Here is a 24,264-nt window from a genome sequence, read left to right on the forward strand (position 1 = left end):
CCATTACCATTCTAAGCTGTGAGATGGTTAATCTCATAGCTTAGAGGGAAAAATTCCGAGAAATTGAATGAGTAGTGATAAACAAAATGGACAAGAGAGTAAAGGTAGAAAAGAAGGTTGAATTGAATAACTTTCATAAAAAAACATGAAGGATTGAGTACACTCGAAATGAATCACGTGAGGGAATTTCGATACCCAATCCAAATGTCTCACGCAAACAACCGTGGAAAACTTCGAGGAAAAGTTTTGCCCGTGATCTAGCCGTCATCTCGCTTAAACAAGTCTCGGATTACTGCTAACACACGCTCGACCCTCGATATTTTTTTCTCTCTCCGCGATTTCTGAATTTAAGATAAAACACGCTAGATGTAAGTCCTCGATTTTGTTCATGTCTCGCTTATCTCTCGATGAACTTGCTTATTCTTTAACCATTTCATAATTTCAATTCCAAACTTCAGATCTTGCTCTGATAAAAAAACGGCTCAACGAATTAATTGGATAATTCTATTATTTATTCCGTCAGTCAAACGAATATATACACCCATAGGGCATTTTCATTTCCGTTGATGATATGTATATATACAATATTTAATTTAAAATAATGCCTTATCTGAGGCATTCCAATTAAAGAAAAAATATGATCAAATTCGAAAATATCTTTTATCAAAGGAAAAACTCATAAAATGTTACCTACAATTCTGAACACATTTAATGCATTTTAATTCTTTAATTATTTCTAATTTCCGAGGGGTGACATTATTTAATGGGGACAATCTAATTTTCAAATAAATGTAATTGTTTAAAGTTATAATCGATATGGAACATGAAGCCAAATATTTCGCGAGGAATTTTCCGACTCCGTTTAATGTGCTAGTAAATTTTATAGAGATGTATCACTATTAAAATTTAATTCATGTTATGACTATTTAACACCTGGCGCAATTAAAACATTTTTTGTCTGGTTGAAGAAATTTTTTTACTGTCTCTGTAAGTTTGTCCATCATTGATGATTAAAATTTACATGTCTTAGAGTTTGCAATTCTTCATTTAAGTAATTGAAGAATGTTAACGATATTTATAGTCCTCTTTAATTTTCTCTGTACGTGACGTCACGCCTGGGACATCGCATATTAATAATCGTCAAAATGGAACTGTGATTTTTTTATTGTTCCAGAGAAATCACCTTGTTTTTCTTGATAAATTTGAAATTTCGTTTTATTACCTCAGAGCTGCCACGGGGCTTCGATTGCAATTATAATTCAAAAGATATATCAGGGATGTGAATTGATGCGCATTATTCTTCCTAACTTACTGGCTTCCTCTGGAAAATTTTGATAAAGTCATTAAGATAGCGATTACATGATGTAAATACCCTTAATTATTGCTATTTATATTAGACCACAGGAAAACGGATGCACCAATAGATCCAGATAATTTTAAGGGAAGCTTTTGTTAAGCTATCTGCAAAAATGCAAAGTAACTCCCTACCAAAACAAGAAGACGGAAAGCCGCAGAGATAATATTGGCCAAATGTGGAACGTCCGTCAAATAATCAAGGGAAAAGTAATTCCTTTGCTTGTCATCAGACCATACACCCAAATGATATTGTATATTTATATCATGACATTACTGATTTGCATTTTTCAATTGAAATAATTTTTTCTTGCCAATTTCAAAAACCACGAAAATATCACCATGAAACATATTAACTCTCTATCAAGTGTATAAAATAGATTGGGTTCCGAAAGCACGTATTGAGTGACGGCAGTCCTAAAAGTAATGCAGCGGCTGGCTCTACAAAGCTAGCACGACTTTCATCTTAATGACAGAGTTACCTTGACTGTTTAAATCCTATATTCGTGCTTCATTCAGGGTGTATTATTATAAATGTTTCCAGTTTTAAATTAACGCGTTGAAACGTGTTAATTTTACTTTTTTCCATGGAAATCATTTCTAGTCATATTTATTCCCCTTTCATCAATGAATTGATATTTCAGCTACCCAATGGGTGTTTATATTTATAGTATACCACTTCTGTTATTTACCCAGCTAGAAAAAGAGTCGCAAACGTAACCCCGTTTTCGCGCTCGTGCCCAGACCAATAGCTAGTGCTTGTCAAATACCGTTGATATAGGATTCATTTTATTAATTTAAAGAGAGAACATTGACCATAACTTTGGCAGTTTAGCTAAATTTACAAACAGAAAATGACAGTTTTTATGCGTGGTAGACGGACAACGTATCGCACGCGGCATATTTTTCTGTATTTCCTGAGAGCGCCAATGAGAGTAAAAGAATTTGTATAGCCTTAAAAAAACAGCAAAAATTGTTACATTTTGTTACTTAACAAATACTGAAATAAAAATTGCTTTAATTTTTCAAATGATCAAATTTTGAGGAAAATAGTAAAAACGTCCTTTACGTGACAACGGAATTGCCTGTGGAAAATTGCATTTAATTCGGTTACGCACCATTCATTAAAACATTTTGAGTCGTCCAGCAACAGCGGGAAATTAGCTTATATACTTTTAACAATAAAATTCAAATGGTACGCTAAGCAAAAGAAAAGTTCATAAAAATAAAATAAATTAAGGTTGACAAATACACACATATGCATAGGGAATCCGTATCGTGACCAACGTGCGTCTTCATTCTGCATCCTAATTTGAATACGAATATGCATTTCGGATAAATTTTACATTCGTATCCTTTGTATTTTTTTATTTCTAAATACTGAATTTGTGAATTGCATTTCGTTACTGAGCGCATTACAGAATCAGTGTGATATTTATGGAAAAGTTGCCGTGATTAGAAAACATATGAACATTGTCGGGAAATTAAAATACTATGATAAACATTAAAGCTGGGGGATATAAACTACAATAAGAAGAACACTTTAGCAAAATATGAATTTCTAAAAAAAAAGTAGCAAGATAAATCAGTAAATACATTGAAAGAGCGTATGGTTGAGAGGCTTTTAAGAAAGGAAGGAGTTGAAGAACAGGGAAATTTGAGAAATGAAGAAAAGGCACGTTCAATCTTTAATATATAGTGTAGTTTTTTTGCTGGCTCAGAAACTTGGTTGTCGAGACGAGAGGATAAGCGTAGATAGGGAATTTAAAAAATCTGGTTGTGGTGGAGTATGAAGAAAACAAAATGGACGGTGTGAAAAACACATGAAGACCTAGGGGAGGAAATAGTGTTGCTTGAAGAAATCTAGAATAGAATAGAATAGAATAGAATAGATAATAGAATTATTGACATAGAAAAACAGAAAACAGATTGTCACGCGTGTTTTCAAACCAAATGACTCGTTTTTCGCTCTCATTCATTCTACCTTTTTAATCGAAGTAGGAAATGCGATTCAAAGAAAATATTCTAGTATAAAATTAAAGCAGGTTTAGACCAAATGTGCCAACAAGACTCCAACTCCATGGTCCCAATCCTGCCGTTTTTAAATCTGAGCACCTAAAGTGATATTTAATTAATTGCATTAATTAATAATCACAAAGTCAATTAACTATAAATAGGGTTGGAGAAAGATGAGCGTCTCATGGTCATCTGGGTTGCAATTTTAAAACCTCTCCGTAAATTGAGCAGAGCGTGTATTTCCTGAATCAAGGCATATAGTGTTTTCCAAGAAGTGATCCTCACTTCAAGTTTCTGCTGCATGCAAAGACGCGGCAGTCCCTCCCGAGTAACACCCTCGCTTTCATTTTTCCAGTTCCCCCGGACATCGTCTACGACGACACGAGTGCCGATCTGTCTGTCCAGGAGGGGGAGAACGCGACGCTGTCCTGCAAGGCGACGGGTCACCCCCCGCCTCGGATCACTTGGAAGAGGGAAGACGGCGACGCCATACTCATGAGGAGAGGGCCGCGGGACATCGTCAAAGGTACGTGAGCGCATTCGGAAGGTGGGTCGTGGCCCATAGATTGACGACCTCGTCGCCAGCCCCCGTTTGCACGTAATCCCGGCGCTCCTATTCGGATCGATTTTCTTGCCAAGATGAACATTTTGCCACCCTGCGTCAGCATACTTAATTCTTTTTTTTTCTCCATTCAAGTTGACACGTACAACGGAAGCATGCTGCACTTTTGGCGCCTAGATCGTCGGCAAATGGGGGCCTTCTTGTGCATCGCGTCCAACGACGTACCGCCAGCAGTAAGCAAGAGGATCATCTTGAATGTAAACTGTGAGTGAACGGATAGCCGTGGGTTACCCCTGGTGGGTGGGAGCCCCTTCTTCCACCGAGGTCAGCCGACGGCAGGGCGAACCGCGGACGTGGTCCACTCCCCTCTTCTCACAAACACGAGGTCGAGATCCCATTTTTTGGGGAAGGGACCGGCGAAAGGCCCTAACGGGAGAGCAAGCGGCCGGAGGCGGAATCTGTGAGCGTCCCTCCCTCACCAAATCCTCGTTACTCCACTTCGGGCTTTCAGGCGTCGCGCTTTCCTTGTTAAGGTCTCGTTTTTGTTCGCTATTCGGATGCCAGCGAAATATGTTTTGGTGAGGCGAGGAAGTATTTTTTTCATAAAGGAGTTTACAGTTTTTACAAATAATAGAAATTTTTTAATATAGTAAAACCTTTACCGATGGAGTTACTTCCAAGTATTGGAATTCTCTCGGGGAAAAATTTTGCTATCCAAGAAAAATATCACTTTGAGGCTTTAGTAATTGACCCTATAAAGCCAAAGTTATCTGGGGTACCCTTTTTACAGTCTTTCACGAGGATTCATTGATCTGTGGGAAGAATTGTCAAACTCAAAGTTAAGGGGAATAAGACTTACTCATCAAATGACTTATTTGAGTATTATGAAGGGGAATTTAAAATAGAGAATAAACTAATGGCTTTCTTCAATGAAATTCCCCACTTACATTCAAACTTTAGTTTTTGAGATATTTTATTCAAACGGCAGAAAATACGTATTCAAATAATTCCATTGTTATATCCCATATGTTTTAAATTATAAGTTAATATTTTGACAAATTTCAATGGCTCATTAACTAATAATTTAATTATTCAACTGGCTAAGAGAAAATTCCGAAACTAATTCATAACTAACACTTTTGTAGAATGGCATCGGGCAGTAATCAAAATCAAATATATATTACCATCGAAACTTTTGTGAGCCACACGTCCTAGTCCTAGGTGGAGCGAAATGGGAATAAAAATACTTTGTAAAATATTTATAAATCAATCAGTGTCTTTATTTTTCCATAATGCTAATAAATGACGATGTTTTCGTAAAGCCCATCTAATGTCATTATGCCAAGTTTTGTTAATTATAGCATATTCATTAGTCATTCATTGCCTGGTCATTAAAATTTAAACAATTATTCTGAATAATAATCCCATTTAATCATGTAATTCTCATTATGAAATGCGTTCCTCCAATTGAGGAAATATGAATTTCGTTCCTTTACGCGGCCTTTCGGCCTCCGTAGCGTTTCCATTTCGTTGGAGAACGTCATTACTTCGCTAGAAAACGATAGTTATGCGGGGAGAATCGTCGTCAAGGTCAGAGGGTGGCAAATTCTTTTTTTTTGTTTCCCTCCAGTTGCACCTGTCATCAAAGTTCCGAACCAACTCCTCGGAGCTCCGCTCGGGACGGACGTCCACCTCGAGTGCTACGTCGAGGCGTTTCCCAACACCATCAACTACTGGATCAAGAACCGCGGAGAAATGCTGCTAGACGGGTGAGTTCTGAGGTGAAACCACCCCACGTGGAGTGAAGAACCCTTTCTCGCTCTTCACAGAAGCCGCATTTCCCTATTCTTTCGAGTTCAGTTTTTTTTGTTGGGATTTTTTTGGACTTTTGTTGGCCTTGCAACGCGTGCAACACTTTGTCCTCGATTCGGGCAGTGAACATTTCCTATTCAAGGCAATTTCCAAAGGACATTTGATTTTATATTCCATGACAGCTGGAATAAAGATTTCTTCCTCTTCCGTAGTCCTCATTCGTTCCATTTGTTGTAACCAATGACTCTCCAACATCTCCATTTCCCATCTTTGTTTTCATTTCCCAGCAGATCCTACAGCCAGAATCCCTAATTTTTTGTAAGCTCTACTATTTCCAAGTCACCGCTTTTCAATTAGCTTTTATATTGCGTAAACAAAGACGTACATCAGCTCAAACTTCGAGCGGTGTGTTTCGCATCCCTTTAGAAATCAAAGCCGCAGTAAAAAGTTTGTTCCTTCAGATGCAAACGTATATTCTTTTTTTATATATTTCCTCTCGGATCGGTAACGTGGTAATGCTTCAATATTTTATTACAGCTATTCCAAATACTTGATTTACAAGGTAATAAAATTTTTGTAGATGACTCTACTCCGTAATTACCTCATCGTCCATTTAAGTAGAGGTCATTTTATGCCATAAAAAATTATACCTTACTCTTTAAAAGCACGGTAATAACATTTCCAATTCTAATAATATCTCAATTCAAAATTTCCGTAAGTGGTTTCGCACGTATATCATTAGCTCAAAAGAAATAAATTTACTTCCATATGCTTGCTGCGATGAGAATTAAACGTAAATTGTGTCAGAATCAAGTAATATTTACTCTCTTGCATCGACCCCTAAATTTTGTTTTACTAATTCCTTTTAAAACTACATTGTCACGTATTTTAAGGGAAGGTCAAAGCATTCTATTGCAATGGGACTGGTATAAAAAACTACGGTAAAATGTTATTAGCAAAATACGCGTAGAGATGTTATCGCATTGCGTCTCATCACGCATACATATTTTTTCCAGAATCGCGCGTTCCTTTTTTATAATGGATAAATTCTAGTAAATCATAGCTCATTCTCATCTCTAAAATAAATGCTTAAATATAGCAGAATTTTATTTCAATAAGGGACCAATCGAGTAACACACAAAAATATTTAGACTCTTTAATCGCCCTAACAAAATTTTAATTAACCACTGCCGATTTTATTAAAGTTTTTCAGAAATTAAATACAGTGACATTTTTATTTTATATTTATTCCGGACGCAATAAAACTAGTACCTATATTACTCGTACCTATCTTCGGAATAGAACTTTTAAATTGTCCATGATTGATAAAAATCTTAATGTGTTAACGTGCTTCTGTTATTACATTTTCTATGTTTTGCTTCTACCAATTCAAACGTCTACCTTCGACGTCCCAACTTTATTGTGTACGTATGTTAACGATTATTTTATAAATAAAAGTTTTCATCATTGTTATTTATAAATTTAAAGGAATGTTTTCAAACTTGAAATCTTTTCATTTATTAGTATTTTGTCTTTTTGTGTCAATCTGGAAATCAATACACTGATAACTCCGACGGCAAATATAGAAAATATTTACGTTTAAAAAAGTGACCCTGTATTACGCGTATAGTTCATCTTAGTGCATGTCATTCGGGGTATTCGTAATCGAGTATTATTGGTATCAGCATCGTTTGAAGATCCGATCCCAGGGCAAGCAATAACAGCAGGCCGGGGGGAGTGGATGGAAAGGGAGCGGGTGTAGCAGTCCGCACAATCGGCCCTTTCAGATTGGGGCCATGTGTTGTGAACTTTCATATTTTGAATATCGAGAACCACCCCGCAAAGTTGTACCGGTCATTTTACCCTCCATCCCCCCTTCCGCCCCCACCCTCTCCTCGGCCCCCTACCTTCCCCCACCCCCCGGGGGTAGCGGTGAGGGCCCCCTGCAACGGCGATATCTGGGGCGAGCTATGCCGAAACCCCACACTCTACCGCCACTCCTTCTACACAATCACAAGGCCAGAAATTTATCTTCCCTCGATATCACCAAAGCCTCGGCGGGGTAATGGTGAGAATTACCCAGGATATTGAAGCCGCGGGTTGGATGAAGAGGCTGCAATCTGGTAAGGTTCGTGGTGGCTAATGTATAGGTGCTCCCAGATAACGTAGTTTGCTACGGCGCAATAACTCTCAAGCTGTAACGCCCGGCCCCCTTCCGGTCGACCTCTACAAATGTGCGGAACCATGCGAATCAATAAATTGGAGTTCTGGGCCCAAAGGGAGGATTCGGAAGTCACGGGAAAAACATTAGAGCGTTATTTAAGAGTCTCAGAATGTTCCCAATGCGATTCACATGGCTCACTTCTCCCTTATTCAGGAAATCAGTCCCTTTTCCTCACAAGTCAGTTCTTGAGTTTCATTTAAGTGGCTGATGAGCGACAAATAACTCTTATCGCACTGTAGGGTGAAATTTCTGCCTGTGGTAGGCGTTTACACGGTTAATATGAAAAATTTAAACCATCCCTTGGGCAAACCTTCTCTCTTTGATCAGGATCCCGACGCATTCAAATGACCGGAAACTCCCTACAGAGAGTAAATTTTAGCCGGTGTAAGCCGGTCATTGAAAAGGGAATTGCTGGAATTGCAAGCCTCTGGTGCAAAGAAACATAAAGAGGGAATCAAGAAACAAGTTAATTCTCTTCAATGCGTATGAATAGAGCAAATTAGTATAAAGTGTGCATAAATAGATAGTATGATTTTTGAGCAGAAAAATAGTTCCATTATTAGTGATATCGGTTTTAAAAAGTCGTGGCAAAATGAAATATGCATATAAATCACAAAATAACCATGATATCAACAAATAAACAAATTCATCTCGAAATAGTAGAAATTGCGATATTTTGAAGAAATATAACTTTCCAGATAAATAAGATTATTATGATATATATATATATATATATATATATATATATATATATATATATATATATATATATATATATATATATATATATATATATATATATAAATATATATAAATATAAAATAAATATATATTTAATATATATTTATTATATATATATATATATATATATATTATATATATTTAATATATATATATATTAAACATATATATATATATATGTTTATATATATAAACATATATATACGAGTATATATATATATATCATAATAATCTTATTTACCTGGAAAGTTATATTTCTTCAAAATATCGCAATTTCTACTAGTTTAACATGAATTTGTTTATTTGTTGATATATATATACAAACCATCAACCATAAACACAGTAGTCCACCCGAAGGTCGGTTTAGTAGGTGATGATAGAGTCCACCCAGTACTAAGCCCGACGGCGTGTGAAATTCACACATTAGGGTAGGGGGGCCAGTTCCTTTCCCTGTGCCGGTTATGGTTTCCCAGGAAGACCTGGTACCCGAAAAATCGCACAGCTTGGGTGGACAGGAGGTGCCCAGAGTACCTTGCCTGGGAATCGAACCCGGGACCCTCCGGTAAGCAGTCCAACGCTGGACTACCGCGACCCACATATATATATATATATATATATATATATATATATATATATATATATATATATATATATATATATATATATATATATATATACATATATATGTATATATATATATATACGACCCACATATGTGTGTATATATATACATATTTATATATAAGTATGTATACATACATACAATATATATATATGTTTATATATATGGGTCGTATATATACATATATATGAGTCGTATATATATATATATATATACGACTCATATATATGTATATATACGACCCATATATATAAACATATATATATATTGTATGTATGTATACATACTTATATATAAATATGTATATATATACACACATATGTGGGTCGTATATATATATATATATATATATATATATACATATATATGAGCAATGTTGCAAATAATGTCACATCGTGGGGATTCCAAAGGGGTAAACGGAATAGATCCCTCGATCACCCGACAGCTGTTTCTCCAGACGTGCGACATTCAATCCTTTGGACATTCAGCCCATACAGTTATTTCGACCTCTAGACTTTTCGGCCGTGGATTTCCATCATTTCCCACAGTGAGGTGGAGATTTAGAAACGCTATTGATAATATTCATTCCATTCTACAACGCTGGCAACCCTGCACATTTTTTACTGAAGATGGAGCTAAGGTGTTTGATACAATGAGGCGAATCTCCCGTTTAGAGTTTTAGGGAGAGATTGAGCGCTAGGTGAGAACTAATCGAAGAAAAGACTTGAATAATAATTACATATTTTTTAACTCAAATTATATCATCGTATGGTAACAGCACTGAGCAGAATAACAAAAGTTAGAAAATTTCATATTTTAAAATTAATTGATTCTGCCTTTGGTAATTACTTTTTGGTCTTTAAGATTTTGATGATAAATTTAATCAAACAAAATTTGAGAAAAAGAATTGTTTTTCCTAAGCTTTATAATCTAATGAAAACAATATAAAATTAGAATTCATAACATTTTTGTCGGAAATGTTGTTCAACTATCCCCTTTAAAATAACGAGGCGGAAATCAAAATTTTTAGACATTAAATTTAACACTCAGCACGCTTTTATCGAGCCAAGCTCGGTCTTCCAGGTATTGAGAATATTATTTCGAAAGATTACAAATTTGTGCGTTACAAGCGATATAAATAATAATAATGAAAATTAGTGTTCGAGTAATTATTTAGGAAAGTTAATTTCTATTTTTTTTAATGCGTGAGTTTGCATCTTTTAGCCGCAACGCCATCATTCTTAAAGGATAAAGGAGGTGAATGCTAACGATTGGGAAATTTAGTGAACTGCTTAAAGATTAACACATGATTTCAGTCGAAAAGTCTGGCATAGCTTGTCGCGCTCTAAAAAAGTCGCTCGGACGGAAAGACCGAAACGCCGCGGGCTGAAAGAGATGGAGAGCTGGGACGTTGGCTCTGGAATGACGCAGACCGCGTGGCAAAGAAAGAAGTCCCCTGAGAGAGCGCCCCTGGTCTTTGTCGACCTGATCGCTCTTTCGATGGCCACACGGAAATATGATGCCTTGACCCTTACCGAAAAACCCTTAATTTTTTAAAAGTATTGAGATCGGTTTTGCCGTCTTTTCACGGCACAGGGGTCAAGAATTAAGAGGCGAGACGCTGGGTGCAATCAATTGCGCCGGTAGCGATCGGTTACCACCCACTCGTCATCTCATTACCCAAACGTTTATGAATAAAGGAGCACCGATCACGCAATGGCCTATATTTTGTTTTGGCAACAATATACACCTTTAACTAGCCCAACATAGCTTGTAGGGGAGGGATTTTTTATTGACCTTCGCCCTTCGGACTCTGTGCCGCTCGTTAAAATGTCCCCATCGGATCCCGCCGCGCCCGAGGGCACCGATGAGGAGACCGCGGACGGGGCTGCACCCGATCGGATGCCTGCGATCCCTCTTTCGGATCGACGCGCGGGTAGTGGTCGAAGGAGAAAACGTCGGGCCGGACCCGGACGGGTATCGCTTCTCGAGAGCCACGGGCTCGTTACTGGATGACCTACTTCCATGGCTTCGCAGCATTGAATTCATGGCCGCATCGAGTAAAAAACTGTTATTGTTTGCGCTGCCTCGGTACAAGCAGATATCTCGCCATCGTTCATCTCGAATGGAATCGGAGAACCCCTTGTACATTATTTCGAAGCATTTGGAGTATCCAGGGTGCACTGCACGACATGCACGGTCAACTCAAGATTGGAAGGATTCCTGTATAACTCCCAAAATCAGTACGAAAGTACAATTTTCCCTACTGTGAGTCTTTTTATTTGCGTCTGTTGGCACGCACTCGTTCATTTAAGGGGGCAGAAATTCAATTTCCTAATTATAGAATCATAGTTATGCACAAAATATTTAATTTCAAATCAGAAAAACACAACCATTTTACTTGAACACCAGGAATGAAAAACTCATGATTCCGCATTAATAGTTGAAACATTTAAAGAAATAACAATCATTCAAGTCAAACTAAGACTCTGAGTATGTAATTATTTAACGTTTATGTATATACTATGCGTGCCATGAAACGCACAGTTCCTATCCTTTATGGCGATGTATGATTACTTTCCCACTGTCCTTTCCTCTTGCATCGTCTATTTCTCCTTTGCTGGGTGAAACAGCTTCCTAACGCCATCTCTTGGCCAAAGAATCAGGACACTTGGTTACATAAACCACCCTTCTTCTTCCTTAAGATAGCTTGGTGGCATGTTTATCTGAGCAATGACCAAGTTCGTCGGTTCTGCTTTTATTTTTACCGGTAATATTCTGTCCTTAGCTTGCTCCATGTACACTACGCTTCTTTTAACCTTAAATCGGTGCATGTAATCTACCATTCTGTGCATTAATTCCAAGTAATCTCTCGTAGGCATACTGACTATAATTATTTAATCTAATATAATGGTCGCCAACATTACAGTCCAAAGTTTCAGTATGGTAAAAAGTAGCTAATCACATAAGGAATCCGAATAAATTTATAAAAATTTTATTAAAAAACATTTATCTTTTTCCTCTCCGAAAATAATCTAGGAAATTCTTTTTAAAATACAAGTATTTGTTTAGTATTACATTTCATTATACTTTGAAATAAGATCCGAATTCTAATTATCATTTTTAAATCGTGTTGTTACGTCATATTTCTGCTTAGTGCCTTATTTTAATAAAGCATATTTGTGGTCAATTGTGCAGATGGTGAATGATACGATGTACTACTACAGGGTGCAGTAGCATGACTGGATGAGGTGGATTTGAATTCAAACCCCCTTCAAATCAACAAGTTATGCTGCCGCACCCTGTATTATAAGGCCCGAATACAGGATGTTTCGACAAACAAACGGAGGGGTGGATCACGCAGAATCGAGAAAAGCTGAGCCGTTTGATCGAGAAGTGGACTCCTAGCGTGAAACTCGAAAGAATTTACAGACAGATATTCAGAAAGAGACGTCGATCACTAAGCGCCGGAATCTAAGTATTTGCTTCACAACAGCGCTTAACCTCACGCTGCCGGTCGCGAGTATGCACTCGGCTCAGTCAAGTGAGGAATTTCTGGCCACCACCCGACTTAAGTGTCCGCGACCTCGCCCCTGGTAATTATTACCTCTGTCTTCATACTAAAAAATATTTAACCCCTGAGGGAATGAATAACGAAAGGGTGAAAAAGTTAAGCATACCAGGATAAGATCGCATGTACTCCACGCCGAGAAATTCTCTAAGGGCCGCTCAATAAACTCTTCCATCGATACGATTAGCATCATAATTTTCCTGTCTATCCTCTAGAGAGGTCGTGTCAACATGTACATCCGATGTATTACCGAAGTGATGTTTTAGCAAGTGTTAATTCTTGAAAACATTAATATAAGGAATTCTTGGAAAAGATATTATTTTCCGAATGCGTTTCGTGTTCATTTTGATGCAATTAAATAGTAGTGGGTGTGTAACTACCGTTTGTCAAATGGAGGACGTACTTGAGAACTGAAGAAGGGAGTATTGAAAAATGAACTGCGGTCCAAAATTTACGGGTGAAAGGAGCAAGAGGTGATGCCATTCTATATTTCAGTGAGAGGATAGCCAGACATTGTAAGGGCTGTCCCTGACAATTCACATCAAAGAAGAGCTAAGACCGACAACTGCACCTCTATAATAGGTTTCCTTCCACTCACAAAACCTCTTAACAACCGTCTCAGAATCCGCATTGATCATTATTTGTATTTAATGGCCGATAAAAAATAAATCTTAAAAAAAATTTCGACATGAACATTTGAAAAAAAAACAAAAGAAAAAAGTATCCCCTGGCGAGTTTTACGCTACTGAATTTTGGAACTTTGAGTGTTCTGTGTAAAATGTTCTAAATGCTATTTTGACTGAAAAAACTACTATTTGCTGATTGAACCAGAAACAAAATTAAAACTTTTTTTCATGAAATTGTCTCTTCCTTGATCCACAGGCCAAAGTACACTATCAAAGAAAACAGAGCATCTTATAAGGTCTATATGAGCCTTATAATCCGTGGATTCGGAAGGTCTGATATTGGCACCTACAACTGCGTGTCCACCAATTCTTTGGGCAGAGCGGAAGGAACTCTACGATTATACGGTAAGTTTCTGCTTGATGGGCTTCTATGTAAGAATGCCATAATAAAATAGTAAAGAAAAAATGCTCCGATTTTATCTCCCATTGAAATTGAAAAAGGTTTTAATTCCAAACTCAAGAGTGGAGCTTCACTCGTAAGCAATACCTCTGTCGCATACAATTCACTGAGGCTTGGAGGCTTGCCAACGTTTATGTATAACCATATGATGTAGATAGACATTTTCTTCATGTCATTTTTTTCTTTAGAAAGTAATTCATTATATTAAACACTGTATGTACAACTCAAAATTTGTTGATTTTGTCACTTTTAAATACTTGTAATAAAACACTTGAACGGTAAAACCAAAAGACTCGTAAAAAATGTTTACCCAACGTTAGGGTATTCTGATTTTAAATGTTCTGTGATAATTTTTCCCAACAGGATTTAAATTATGTAACGGCGAAAATTAAACGTATGTTGCTGTGTACTTTCCGAGGAAAACTCAGAGTTCATTTCACTAGTAATATCTAACGACAATTTAGAATTATATTTCCCTATTTTTTCCCTTATTTAATGCACTTATTTCATTTTGATCCAACTATTCAAATTAATTAACAACCTTTTAAGAAATGATAACTGTGAGAATTAAAAACGATATGATGCCCTGACATTTTGAGACTTAGTTAATAAAGTATTTGCATCTGATGAATTTGATCGCTCAAAACATTTTTTGCAGATTTAAGTTAAAATGACAACCAAAATATAAGAATCATTAGTAAATTACTTAAATTTAATTCTCAAATAATAATACTTGTAATAGTTAGAGATAAAATAAGACAAAAATAAGATAAAACTCTAACATCGGGAATCAAATCCCAATTCCCTAAAAAATACATTCTTTCTCAAAATACGTTCAATATACTACATTAAAAAGTTATTACGTCCTACTGACCAACTAATTTGTAATTATTTGGGTTGCTGATTAATATGCGGCAAGAGTAAGGTTATGATATTTCTTATGTTGTCGGTATAGTTTAAAATGGTTGAATAATTAACTTTTTTCAGTGTTAATACTCTTTCAAAATCCTGACCAATGGCCAGGGAAATAATTTACACCCACTCTAAGAACTCCAATGCGTTGCAAAAGTTCGCTTTTTTTATGTGTAGCACTCATTTTTTTTAATGAAAATGTTACCTTCTCTCTATGAGCAAATTCGCTCATAAGTATCACAGATGTCACAGTTTTTACGCGAGGGAGCGATAGATCACAACCCCTATTTCTTTTTTCTCTTTTGTTCTCACTTTCAGAGGTAAAAATATACACTGGAGTACCTCCAGGGTCGACAGATTATCACCTTGCCATTGCAGGAGGTGAGTTTTTTATTTATCTTTAGGGTTTGTAATGAGCACAGAAAAATCACTAGAGCAAACTTCAGAAAATATTTTCCTTTCAATTCACCATCTACTTAACAAACAGCCTAAACAAATCGTCGCTCATGGAAACTTAGGCAGCACGAATAATTTTATTAGGAGTAAACATGTCAGAGACTACAATTTTAGAAAATTAATCTTAAAAAAATTATTCGCATGACTTTCAGAAAGCATAAAATAATTTATGATTTAAAAAAAAGCTTCCCCTTCAGAAATAGATGCACGTATTTCCTTCATTTCAAAAGTTAGGGTGACCAGAAAGAAGACCCTTCAGTTAGCTTGCTATTAGAATATTCAGAATAATTGTACAACGGATGAAGCAATTAACCGCTCATTTGCAGTCTAGTCAATAGTAGATCGTTTTCCAAACTTAAAGTCTGTAGCTTCCACAATGTATAATTTGAGGTATCACAATTCTCAACAGGACTGAAATTAGACCATCGGTATTTGCAGACTTATTTAAGTGCTGATTTAGAGACCAATAATTCCTCGTGTGCTTCACAAGCATCACGTAAAATGTTATTCACAGACAGAGAGAAGTTCCGCTGCCTACCAACTCCTGTCAATGACATTTGTAACGTAGTAACGTTAAATAACTAGGAATACCCGCAGTTTTAACAATCAATCTTCAGGTAAAGCTGGAAAATTCACAATTTATAACTCGTGCGAGATCGTTATTAAGCCTCATAGAAACTCCCGCGTGTCAAGCATAACAGCACCCCTAAGTTTTCTATAAAAATTCATATTAGCATTTCATGCGAAAATCTCAATGGCACACTTAAACTATCTCAAAAACTAAGTATCAAGCACCTTAAATCCCATCAATTTCCTTGTCAGTACTTCAACTAGTTTTCTACTATTAGTTTCAGTCTCCACGCAATTTTTTGTAACAGAAACTCTGGCAGATACCTTACTTAGCTGATACTTTGCGTTGACACGCACACGATCACGATGCCTCCCCATTTCCCTCGCTTGAACTTGCCTGCGGCTTACTTGATACCCCAGTACGCAAATGATTGATTCAAGATGGACACAGAATACCTAGGCAATAGTTAGCTTCGCATGGCACTTTTTTTTAACCTTTTTGAGCATCGACCACATTTTCAGAAGATCCCCTCAGAGAAATCCAACTCCAATAATCTCGTGTTATCCGTCACATTCAGGTCTAGCGGAGGTACCGAAAGGCCAGAGCTCGCGGGCAAAGAGTGCGGTGCTGGAGGATTCGCCTGGGGGCGGAGGGGCCGCGGCGTCCACGGGGGCCGCCCCCGGTGCGGCGGCGGTGCCGGACGCCGCGCTGCTGCACGCCCTGCTGCTAGTGCTCTTCCTGCTGGTGCACTCCGGACGGTGACATGACGGCCACCGCCCCACGCCGCCGTCCTCCCGCCACCGGGACCACGGCGTCGTCGAACCGGGGACGACGTGGTGCCGCGTCCGCCTATAAGGAAACCTCCGAGGGGATCTCGAGGAGGGGGAGAGATACGGAAATGGTCTGGGCGTATGTGACCGAGACTGCGTGCCCAGTGGAAAGTTCCTTCCACCTGCTGCAAGACGACGTGCGACTGACGTGGTCTCCAGTGCGAATGTTTACAGCGCCGTTAATGATAAGGCGAGATCAGTGTCGATCGCAGGAAGAAGGAAAAAGAGAGTATTTCGTCTCGAAAGGATTCTCAAGACTGAAATGGAAGTTAGCCGTTGGATCATATTCTATTGTATGTTGGAAAAAAATCTCGGCGAGATATCTAAAAAAGGGTTATTTTTCCCTCAACGATGTAAAAAAATATTGTGTTATATAGGGTCATTTGTGATAAACTATTATTGAAGTTATGAATTTAACTACAAACGCTATATGCGATTTTTAAAATCCTCAAATCAAAGTATAAGGACGTTAAAAGTTAATATATGACCGAAGGATTAAAAAATAAGTAAAATAATTATGGAATCCTAAGTCATAGTAACATTACATGGTCGGTTGCAACCGACAAATTGCCCTTCAAATTAAGGATTTTTGAAACAGCAGATGTTCGATAGCTCCTCGAATATTTTAAACCTAAAATCTCAGTTTACGAGGAAAATCTCATACAGCTTATTTTTTAGGCAATATCTCCTCCAATTAAACAAAAGCATGGAACTTTGTAGTGGGTAAATGATGACCATCTTCAAAAGATCAAAAGGGCTTCATGTCTGTAACAGGACTAGGTTTTCTCACGAATAATCTGAATGAATCATTGTCTTCTTTCGCAAGAATCCTCAAACACGTAAGCCCAACGTCGCAGTCAACGCTTTTAAGCAATACAAAATCAACTCCGAGTTAAGGAAGAAAATTTATAGAAATAACCTATTCGCATCGGTCTTTCAGTTCCAATCACAATGTGTTGAATGAATTCCTACATAGAAATTATCTTTGATTACATCCCTATCTATGGATACGCTAATTATCATAATGCTGTGCCCATCGAGTCTTCAAGATATCAAGTACATAAATAAGACTCACATGACTAACGAAGAAAAACTACTTTGAAAGAAAACTTTTAAGTTTTTAAATTTATAATTTTATTAAAAAATACGTCGGTGGAAAACACATACGAGAGGTCACATTCATATTTCAGTTCAAAAATGTGGCCTGAACACTGCCTTTTACGGATAGTTATTCTACAAGTCCTTAGTAAATTAGAATTTACATGAATTGCAATGAAATTCAATACTAATCGTCAAAGAGTCTTTCTAATTCCAATTTATTCCAGTATTGATTTCTAATTCTCAAACCGGGCAGTTCCTTCATGCGTTTTGTAACGAGAATTTCATCAGTTCGATTTTGGACCACACTTTTTCACTAAAATTTACCTGAGCCCAAAATCGAAAGGGTTGTAATTATAGAGAGTTGTCTAGTTAACATGAATTGAAAACAATTGTGTCAATTAATATCCCGTTGAATTCTGATAGGCCTGATAGAGTATAAAAAAAAGCTTCCGAAATTGTGTATCATAACTGTTTAAAAAAACGTCTATGACTTGCCAAGATTAGATGATAATATTCGATCTATGAGTTATTTATATGTGCGCTGCATTTTTTCGATAAATATATCCAAATAATATACGGCCTACGACTTCTTCGCTTATGAAATTGAAGCATGCATTGAGTTCACTCAATTAATCAACTATCACCCTAATTACACGATACTATTGTTGAAAAAAAGTAATTTTGGGAACGTAAAATCACGAAGATGATGATTCATTGTCGAGCGTTAACTGGAGTTTCGAGCGCATCCCTACTTCACGCGAACTCGGAGTACAAGATTGTAATCTAGGTTGTTCTAAGAAGATCAATGAAAGCTGCATTGGCTGTTTGCCGTAACTCTATGATGCAGTGGTTCCCCAATCCCCAAGTGAATGTAAATACTTGTTCAACTTATTTTAAAGGGCGGATCTCGAAGTCTTTCTCGTGAATCAGGACGGAGGTAGGCGGAGGAATCGCGCGAAAGAAGAAAAACCGGGTGCTGGGAAGTGTGTGATCATGGTGAAGCTCGCTCACCCGCGCGGTTGAAATCCCCTCCCACCCCCCCGGTCGAAAAAGCTTAAAAGAATCAACCCCCCACCCCCTCCCCCTTGTGTAACAAATCCGTCTGACTCCATATGTGTTAAATCCTTCCGAATGTATTCGTATAAAGATATTTCCAAATGCATAAACTATGGGGATCACTGCTGATGTTTATTGGCCATAAAAAAAATGTCGGTGTTCTTAAATACGTGGTTATTTTTGTAATGTAAAAAATATAAACGATTTTTAGTCGTGGTGCCAAAAACTTCATCGCCCATCCTGTACACCCTACCCATCCCGTGTCCCGTACCACCCGCCCTTCCCCATCCTCATCTTTCAATCCTGTGCCAACGGTCCCCCATCCCTATCCGAGAGATGGCGTGTCTATGCGCTTATGAGCGCCGTCCACTTTATTAAGCTCCCCGTTCAAATAAAGACAATGGAAACTCGCAGCATTACTGAACAAAATGAACTTCAAGCTAGGTGATCTTCAGTCATTTAAGAAGCTGGTGATCCCGGGAATAACGTGAAAGGGTAGTTTTACCTTATGATCCCAGTTTCCACACTATGGTAACTATGTGAGCGTTCCGGATTAAGTCTTCGGAGTGTTGGGGATGACAACGTCGTGTAGAAAGCTCAATAGCCCACCATAGCCATAACTTCCCAGGAATCTATTCCCTGTCTTCTTATCCTTCTCGCATGCAAAATGACTGATGTAGATTGTCTTAAACTTGTGAAATAAAATCGACGGATTTGTATTCAAGTATATTTATTCTTCAGAAGAAGAGAATGATTTCCGCATCACTTAAAGGTAAGTTTAACGAGATGGGAGGAGAGACATTGGAAAAGAGAAGTAGTGACATCATTCTCCTTAAAGCCTTTGCCCCTCATGCTGGTTAATAAGCGGATGTTTACGAAATGTTGAGCATTCCCTTTCAAACCCAAGCTAATCATATACGCGCTAAAGAAGACGCCAGCAGACTCATTAGAGCCTGTAAAGTCCTGTATACTTGCACAACAGTCATATAAAGAGCTTAATTACAAAGAAAACTCCACTTTTCTCCTTCCCCTGGCCTTAACACAAGAAACTGTACATATATTGTCTCAAGCTAACAGTTTCAGGCTTAACTTGGTGGAATTCTTTCATGGTGAGGGTGAAAGAAAGAGAAAAAACAACTTTGCACTTCCGCCTGAAGATGATGCGCAGCATCGAAACCATGGTCGTGTTATATTAAAAAGTGTGTGGAAGTGCAAAGTTGTTTTTTCTCTTTCTTTCACCCTCACCATATATTGTCTCATTTTTTCGGCAAATTTGTGTCTTCTCCCTCATGCAACATAAAAAATTATCCAGTCCTTCCAACGCTATGACACAATTTCATTGTAACATGAGGTCATCTCCTTGATGACCTTCCCACGGACTGGAGAACGGTACTTGCAACACTTTTGTCCGGTCAATTTCCCCACCCTTTCCCCCTTGAGTAGGATGAAATTGGGCTACAGTCAATTATATGGGTCATATGGGATAAATAGTTATTATTTCAATATGTAAAACTGCACAAGAATGTGGCCTATAGTAACTGGTGAAACGATGTGGAATTCCAAAATTATGAATAAAAGATATTTGGTAATTTTCCCCGCAATTTTATTCGATTACCGACCATCGATGATAGGGGCCCTAATGCATGGATTCTCGGTAGAAAATATTTTATCCATCATATTATTTGTAAATGATTACTTAAATACCATTGAAGAGTATTACATGTTTTCAATAAGAAATTATGTACTGGGTCCAACAAAAATGTCAAATTATATAACATTCATTAACTGTCTGTAGAATCGCCAGACTCATCCGCAAGGTATGACCCTCCCTGAAAATGAAGATCTAAGTCTTCAGGGATTTACTCCGGATCAAATATGAACCAATGCGGTCTTAATTCCAGGAGATTTAGATCTTCAATATCTGCACACCGCAGAAGCCTTCACAAGGACTTCGCTGAAAATGACTGACACAGAAGTGGCAATTGACAGCTGGTACACGTTTAAAATGTCCTCCTCACGTTACATTGTTTTCTTATTACCTACTTATCTCAAAATAGAGACATGTTGGTCCGATTATTTGAGAAATAAATAGAATGGACGCTTTCACTTGTGATACCTCAAGAGTTCCCTCAAGCGAAACCTTCCTTCTACTTTTTAAATGCCTTGCCTCCTGGTTTTCATCGCTCAATTGCGATTAAACCGTGTTTATTTACGCTCGGAACATGGAATGTATATCCCCCTAAATTTTGGCATTAGTGGCAACTTCCATTCTTGGGTTCCATCGATGAAAATATTTTTAAATCTCTGAAATAAATTAATAATTAAACAATTTCCCTTAGTTCATCGATTCAAACCTAAAAACAAAGAAGGTTATCATGCTGAACCTCAAAGAAAAATGTTATCTTTCACTCGTTAGGCCTCATTTAGAATACACTGCTAGTACTTGGGATCCATACGAATTGGGATTGATTGCCGAATGGGATCTTGTGCAGCGCAGAGGAGCTAGATTTGTAGAACGTTGTCATGATAAACTTGGCAGCGTATACAAAATATTAGAGGAGCTAGGCCGGGAAGGACGTTTCTTTAGCAGTTCTGTTGAAAATGTATTATTGCCCCCATCGTACTCGGTAGGAGAGATCATGTCAATAAAATTTGAGATATTAAGTGTAAAACAATTGATTGAATATGCCATTTTATCCACGAACGATAAGGGATCATAATAACATTGTCCGACCGCGGAAGGGTCATATTCGAGTCAAATTATTCTGGAGTGTATCCACTCCCTGCCACACATCTTCTGGGTAGATTGCAGGGTACTAAAATATCATCATTTAATATCAAATATCAACCTTGTAATACCTTTCCTAATTATTTATTTGGATTTTTTAAAGGAATAATTTTAACACAGATTTGGGTAGAAGAAAGTCCGAAGAATCAATAATTAACTGATGTGGGAAACTAATAGAGCAAAAGAGTCGTGGTGGAAGTCCCAGTGTGAGGACGTGGGTATGTGTTTAAAAATAAAGGAAGAAATGAGTCCGCCGTATAGGAAGGTGAAATTAGTATCAGTAATAAATACGGGAAAGTCTTCCACACTATAACAGAAACGGCAATAAAATATATTCATCGAACAGGTAAATGCTTGCATTCCCGGGTTTCCATAACAGTAGCTCAATGTTATAATGCTCCGAAATGAAATAAATACAACCAATTCCATTTCCCTTAGCGTTCGTCACTTAATCTGAAATATTTTGAAGCATGGTTTATATGATTAACAGAATGATAAGTCTCCGGGCGATTAATACATTCTTACTGGAGGGCCAGGAAACTCGGAATAAAAATCAATATTTGACTTTAAAGTGTTACGATACCTAAAATTTTTGGTGAATCTAAGGTCTCATCCACCTCTACTTTCAAACTTTACCACCGTGAATCGGACTATACTCTCTAAATATGGATGAAAAAATAACAAAATGACATAAAAATCGATCTAACTCGAATGCGCAGATTTTTATTACAAGGGGAAAGTATACATTTAAACCAAGAATCTTCAATTCAAAGCTTTCTCTTCTTAATCTCAAGAGAGTGTTGACGGAAATTGCATATAGCAGGCTGGAATTGCAAGAAGGTAAAATGGAATATTTTCATCCATTAGTACCATTACTATGTTTTCAACGATCGCCACAAGGATTTGAACGGTCTCTCATAAGATACATTACATATCCCACTCCAGCTCTTCCTCCACTACAATGAAGTCTTATTTAAAAAATTAAAAATTTTCCTCACTCCTTTCAAAATAATTCTGAATTGCTGCAAGAAATGGTGTGATATTATTATTTATTCTTACATATACCTGAAGCGGTGATAAAGGTGAGAATCTCTCCCGGAATTCACATACTGATTCTTTATAACTTACGTTCCCCTCTCTTTCCACTTCCCAGTACTCCAATTGCGCGCTTCTCAATTTCTTCATTGATATCGACATTGTTCTCGGCGAGAAGCGCCGAAAAAATCAGCGATGGAGCTGTCATTCCAATCGCTCGAGCTCGTTGGCATAAAATCAAGGAATATCTGATACAGCGCTAGGGTATTGAAAAACAATTGGATATTGAAGCCTTTGATAGAGGGATAAATCTGTGTAAGCGAGGGAAAGCGAAAGTAATATCAGGCATTTTGATTATCTTAACAGAGATAGAAAGTATTGGAGGATAAAAATGAGATAATACAATTAAAATGGTTTCCATTGTTCAGAGTCCACTGTTAATTGACCTTTGATTGTTAGAACATTACTACCAATAATTTTAAACGAATTATTTCATTAATACCAATAATTTTGTATCCCTAAATTGAAAATCCTCTTTAAATTGGTGTTAATATTAAGGAGGAGTAGTGACATACATGCATGTATAATAATAGCAGTGATGCTTCAAATGTATTATTATCCCCATCGCACTACGGTAGGAGAGATCAATTCAATAAAATTAGAGAGATTAAGTGTACAATAAATAGATTCAAGATGTCACTTTTTTCCACGAACGATAAGGGATCAGAATAACAATACCCGACTGCGGTAGGGACATATTCGGGTCAAAATTAGCCTGGTGTGTAATCACCCCCTGCCACACACCCTGACGGTGCCTTGCAAGGTAATAAAATGTCAATATCAATAATAGCATATATCCCTTTCTAGCTCCATGTGTGTATATCACAAAAGGTGGCAAATACCAAAAGTCTCCGCATTTGAAAGGACGCCAAAGTTTCCCTAATCCATTCGTCCTCTCCCCAACCGCCAACCCCTTGGCCATAAAATCAGCAATATTGATCAAATAAATTAGCACACACCTCTCCAGACTTTCAGGCATTTTATGAAGCAAAAAGTTCGTTTGATTACATAGTATGCTTAGGTGATACGATATTCATTAGCGTTTACCAAGTCAAATATTTATTACTATTGATATTATTTCGTTTAAGGTAGATTTGGGATGAACAATACAACTATACAACAGTGAAACGACACATTCGCTTGTCTCCCTTAGCAAAAAATAGCCCGACATCCAACCTTACGCTAGGTCCCTCTTCAATTCTGAATACTGTCTTCCTTTCTTCGTTCCGTCCAACATCCCTGTCCTACTCCTACCTCTTCCTCTCTTGTCTATCGCTCTCCCCCTATCGCAGTCCTCAACCTCTCATCGGTAATCAAAACGCCCTGCATCCTTTGGATTTCTGGTTTTGATCCCCACACCTCCCCTACTATGCCTAACCCGTCCTCATTTGTTTTCCTTTCAGCCCAATTGACCTTTTGCATTCTTTTCCAAACTCATATTTCAAATTACATTCCTTTTCTATCATCC

At 37.5% G+C, this 24,264-nt stretch overlaps 1 protein-coding gene across 1 annotated transcript in view; it reads left to right on the forward strand.

The window, feature by feature from the left end:
- The window catches only part of LOC139692879 (lachesin-like), a 266,955-nt gene extending 250,267 nt beyond the window's left edge, over positions 1–16,688 (forward strand). Inside the window, exons 4-9 of the mRNA XM_071591191.1 lie at positions 3,725–3,895; positions 4,067–4,195; positions 5,562–5,700; positions 13,784–13,932; positions 15,218–15,280; positions 16,504–16,688. Of these exons, the coding sequence (XP_071447292.1) occupies positions 3,725–3,895; positions 4,067–4,195; positions 5,562–5,700; positions 13,784–13,932; positions 15,218–15,280; positions 16,504–16,688 (836 nt within the window). The remainder of the gene's footprint in view (positions 1–3,724; positions 3,896–4,066; positions 4,196–5,561; positions 5,701–13,783; positions 13,933–15,217; positions 15,281–16,503) is intronic.
- The last annotated feature ends 7,576 nt before the right edge of the window (positions 16,689–24,264 follow it).

Source organism: Hetaerina americana, unplaced genomic scaffold (assembly GCF_022747635.1).
Source record: "Hetaerina americana unplaced genomic scaffold, ioHetAmer1.1.p SCAF_43, whole genome shotgun sequence".
NCBI lineage: Eukaryota > Metazoa > Arthropoda > Insecta > Odonata > Calopterygidae > Hetaerina > Hetaerina americana.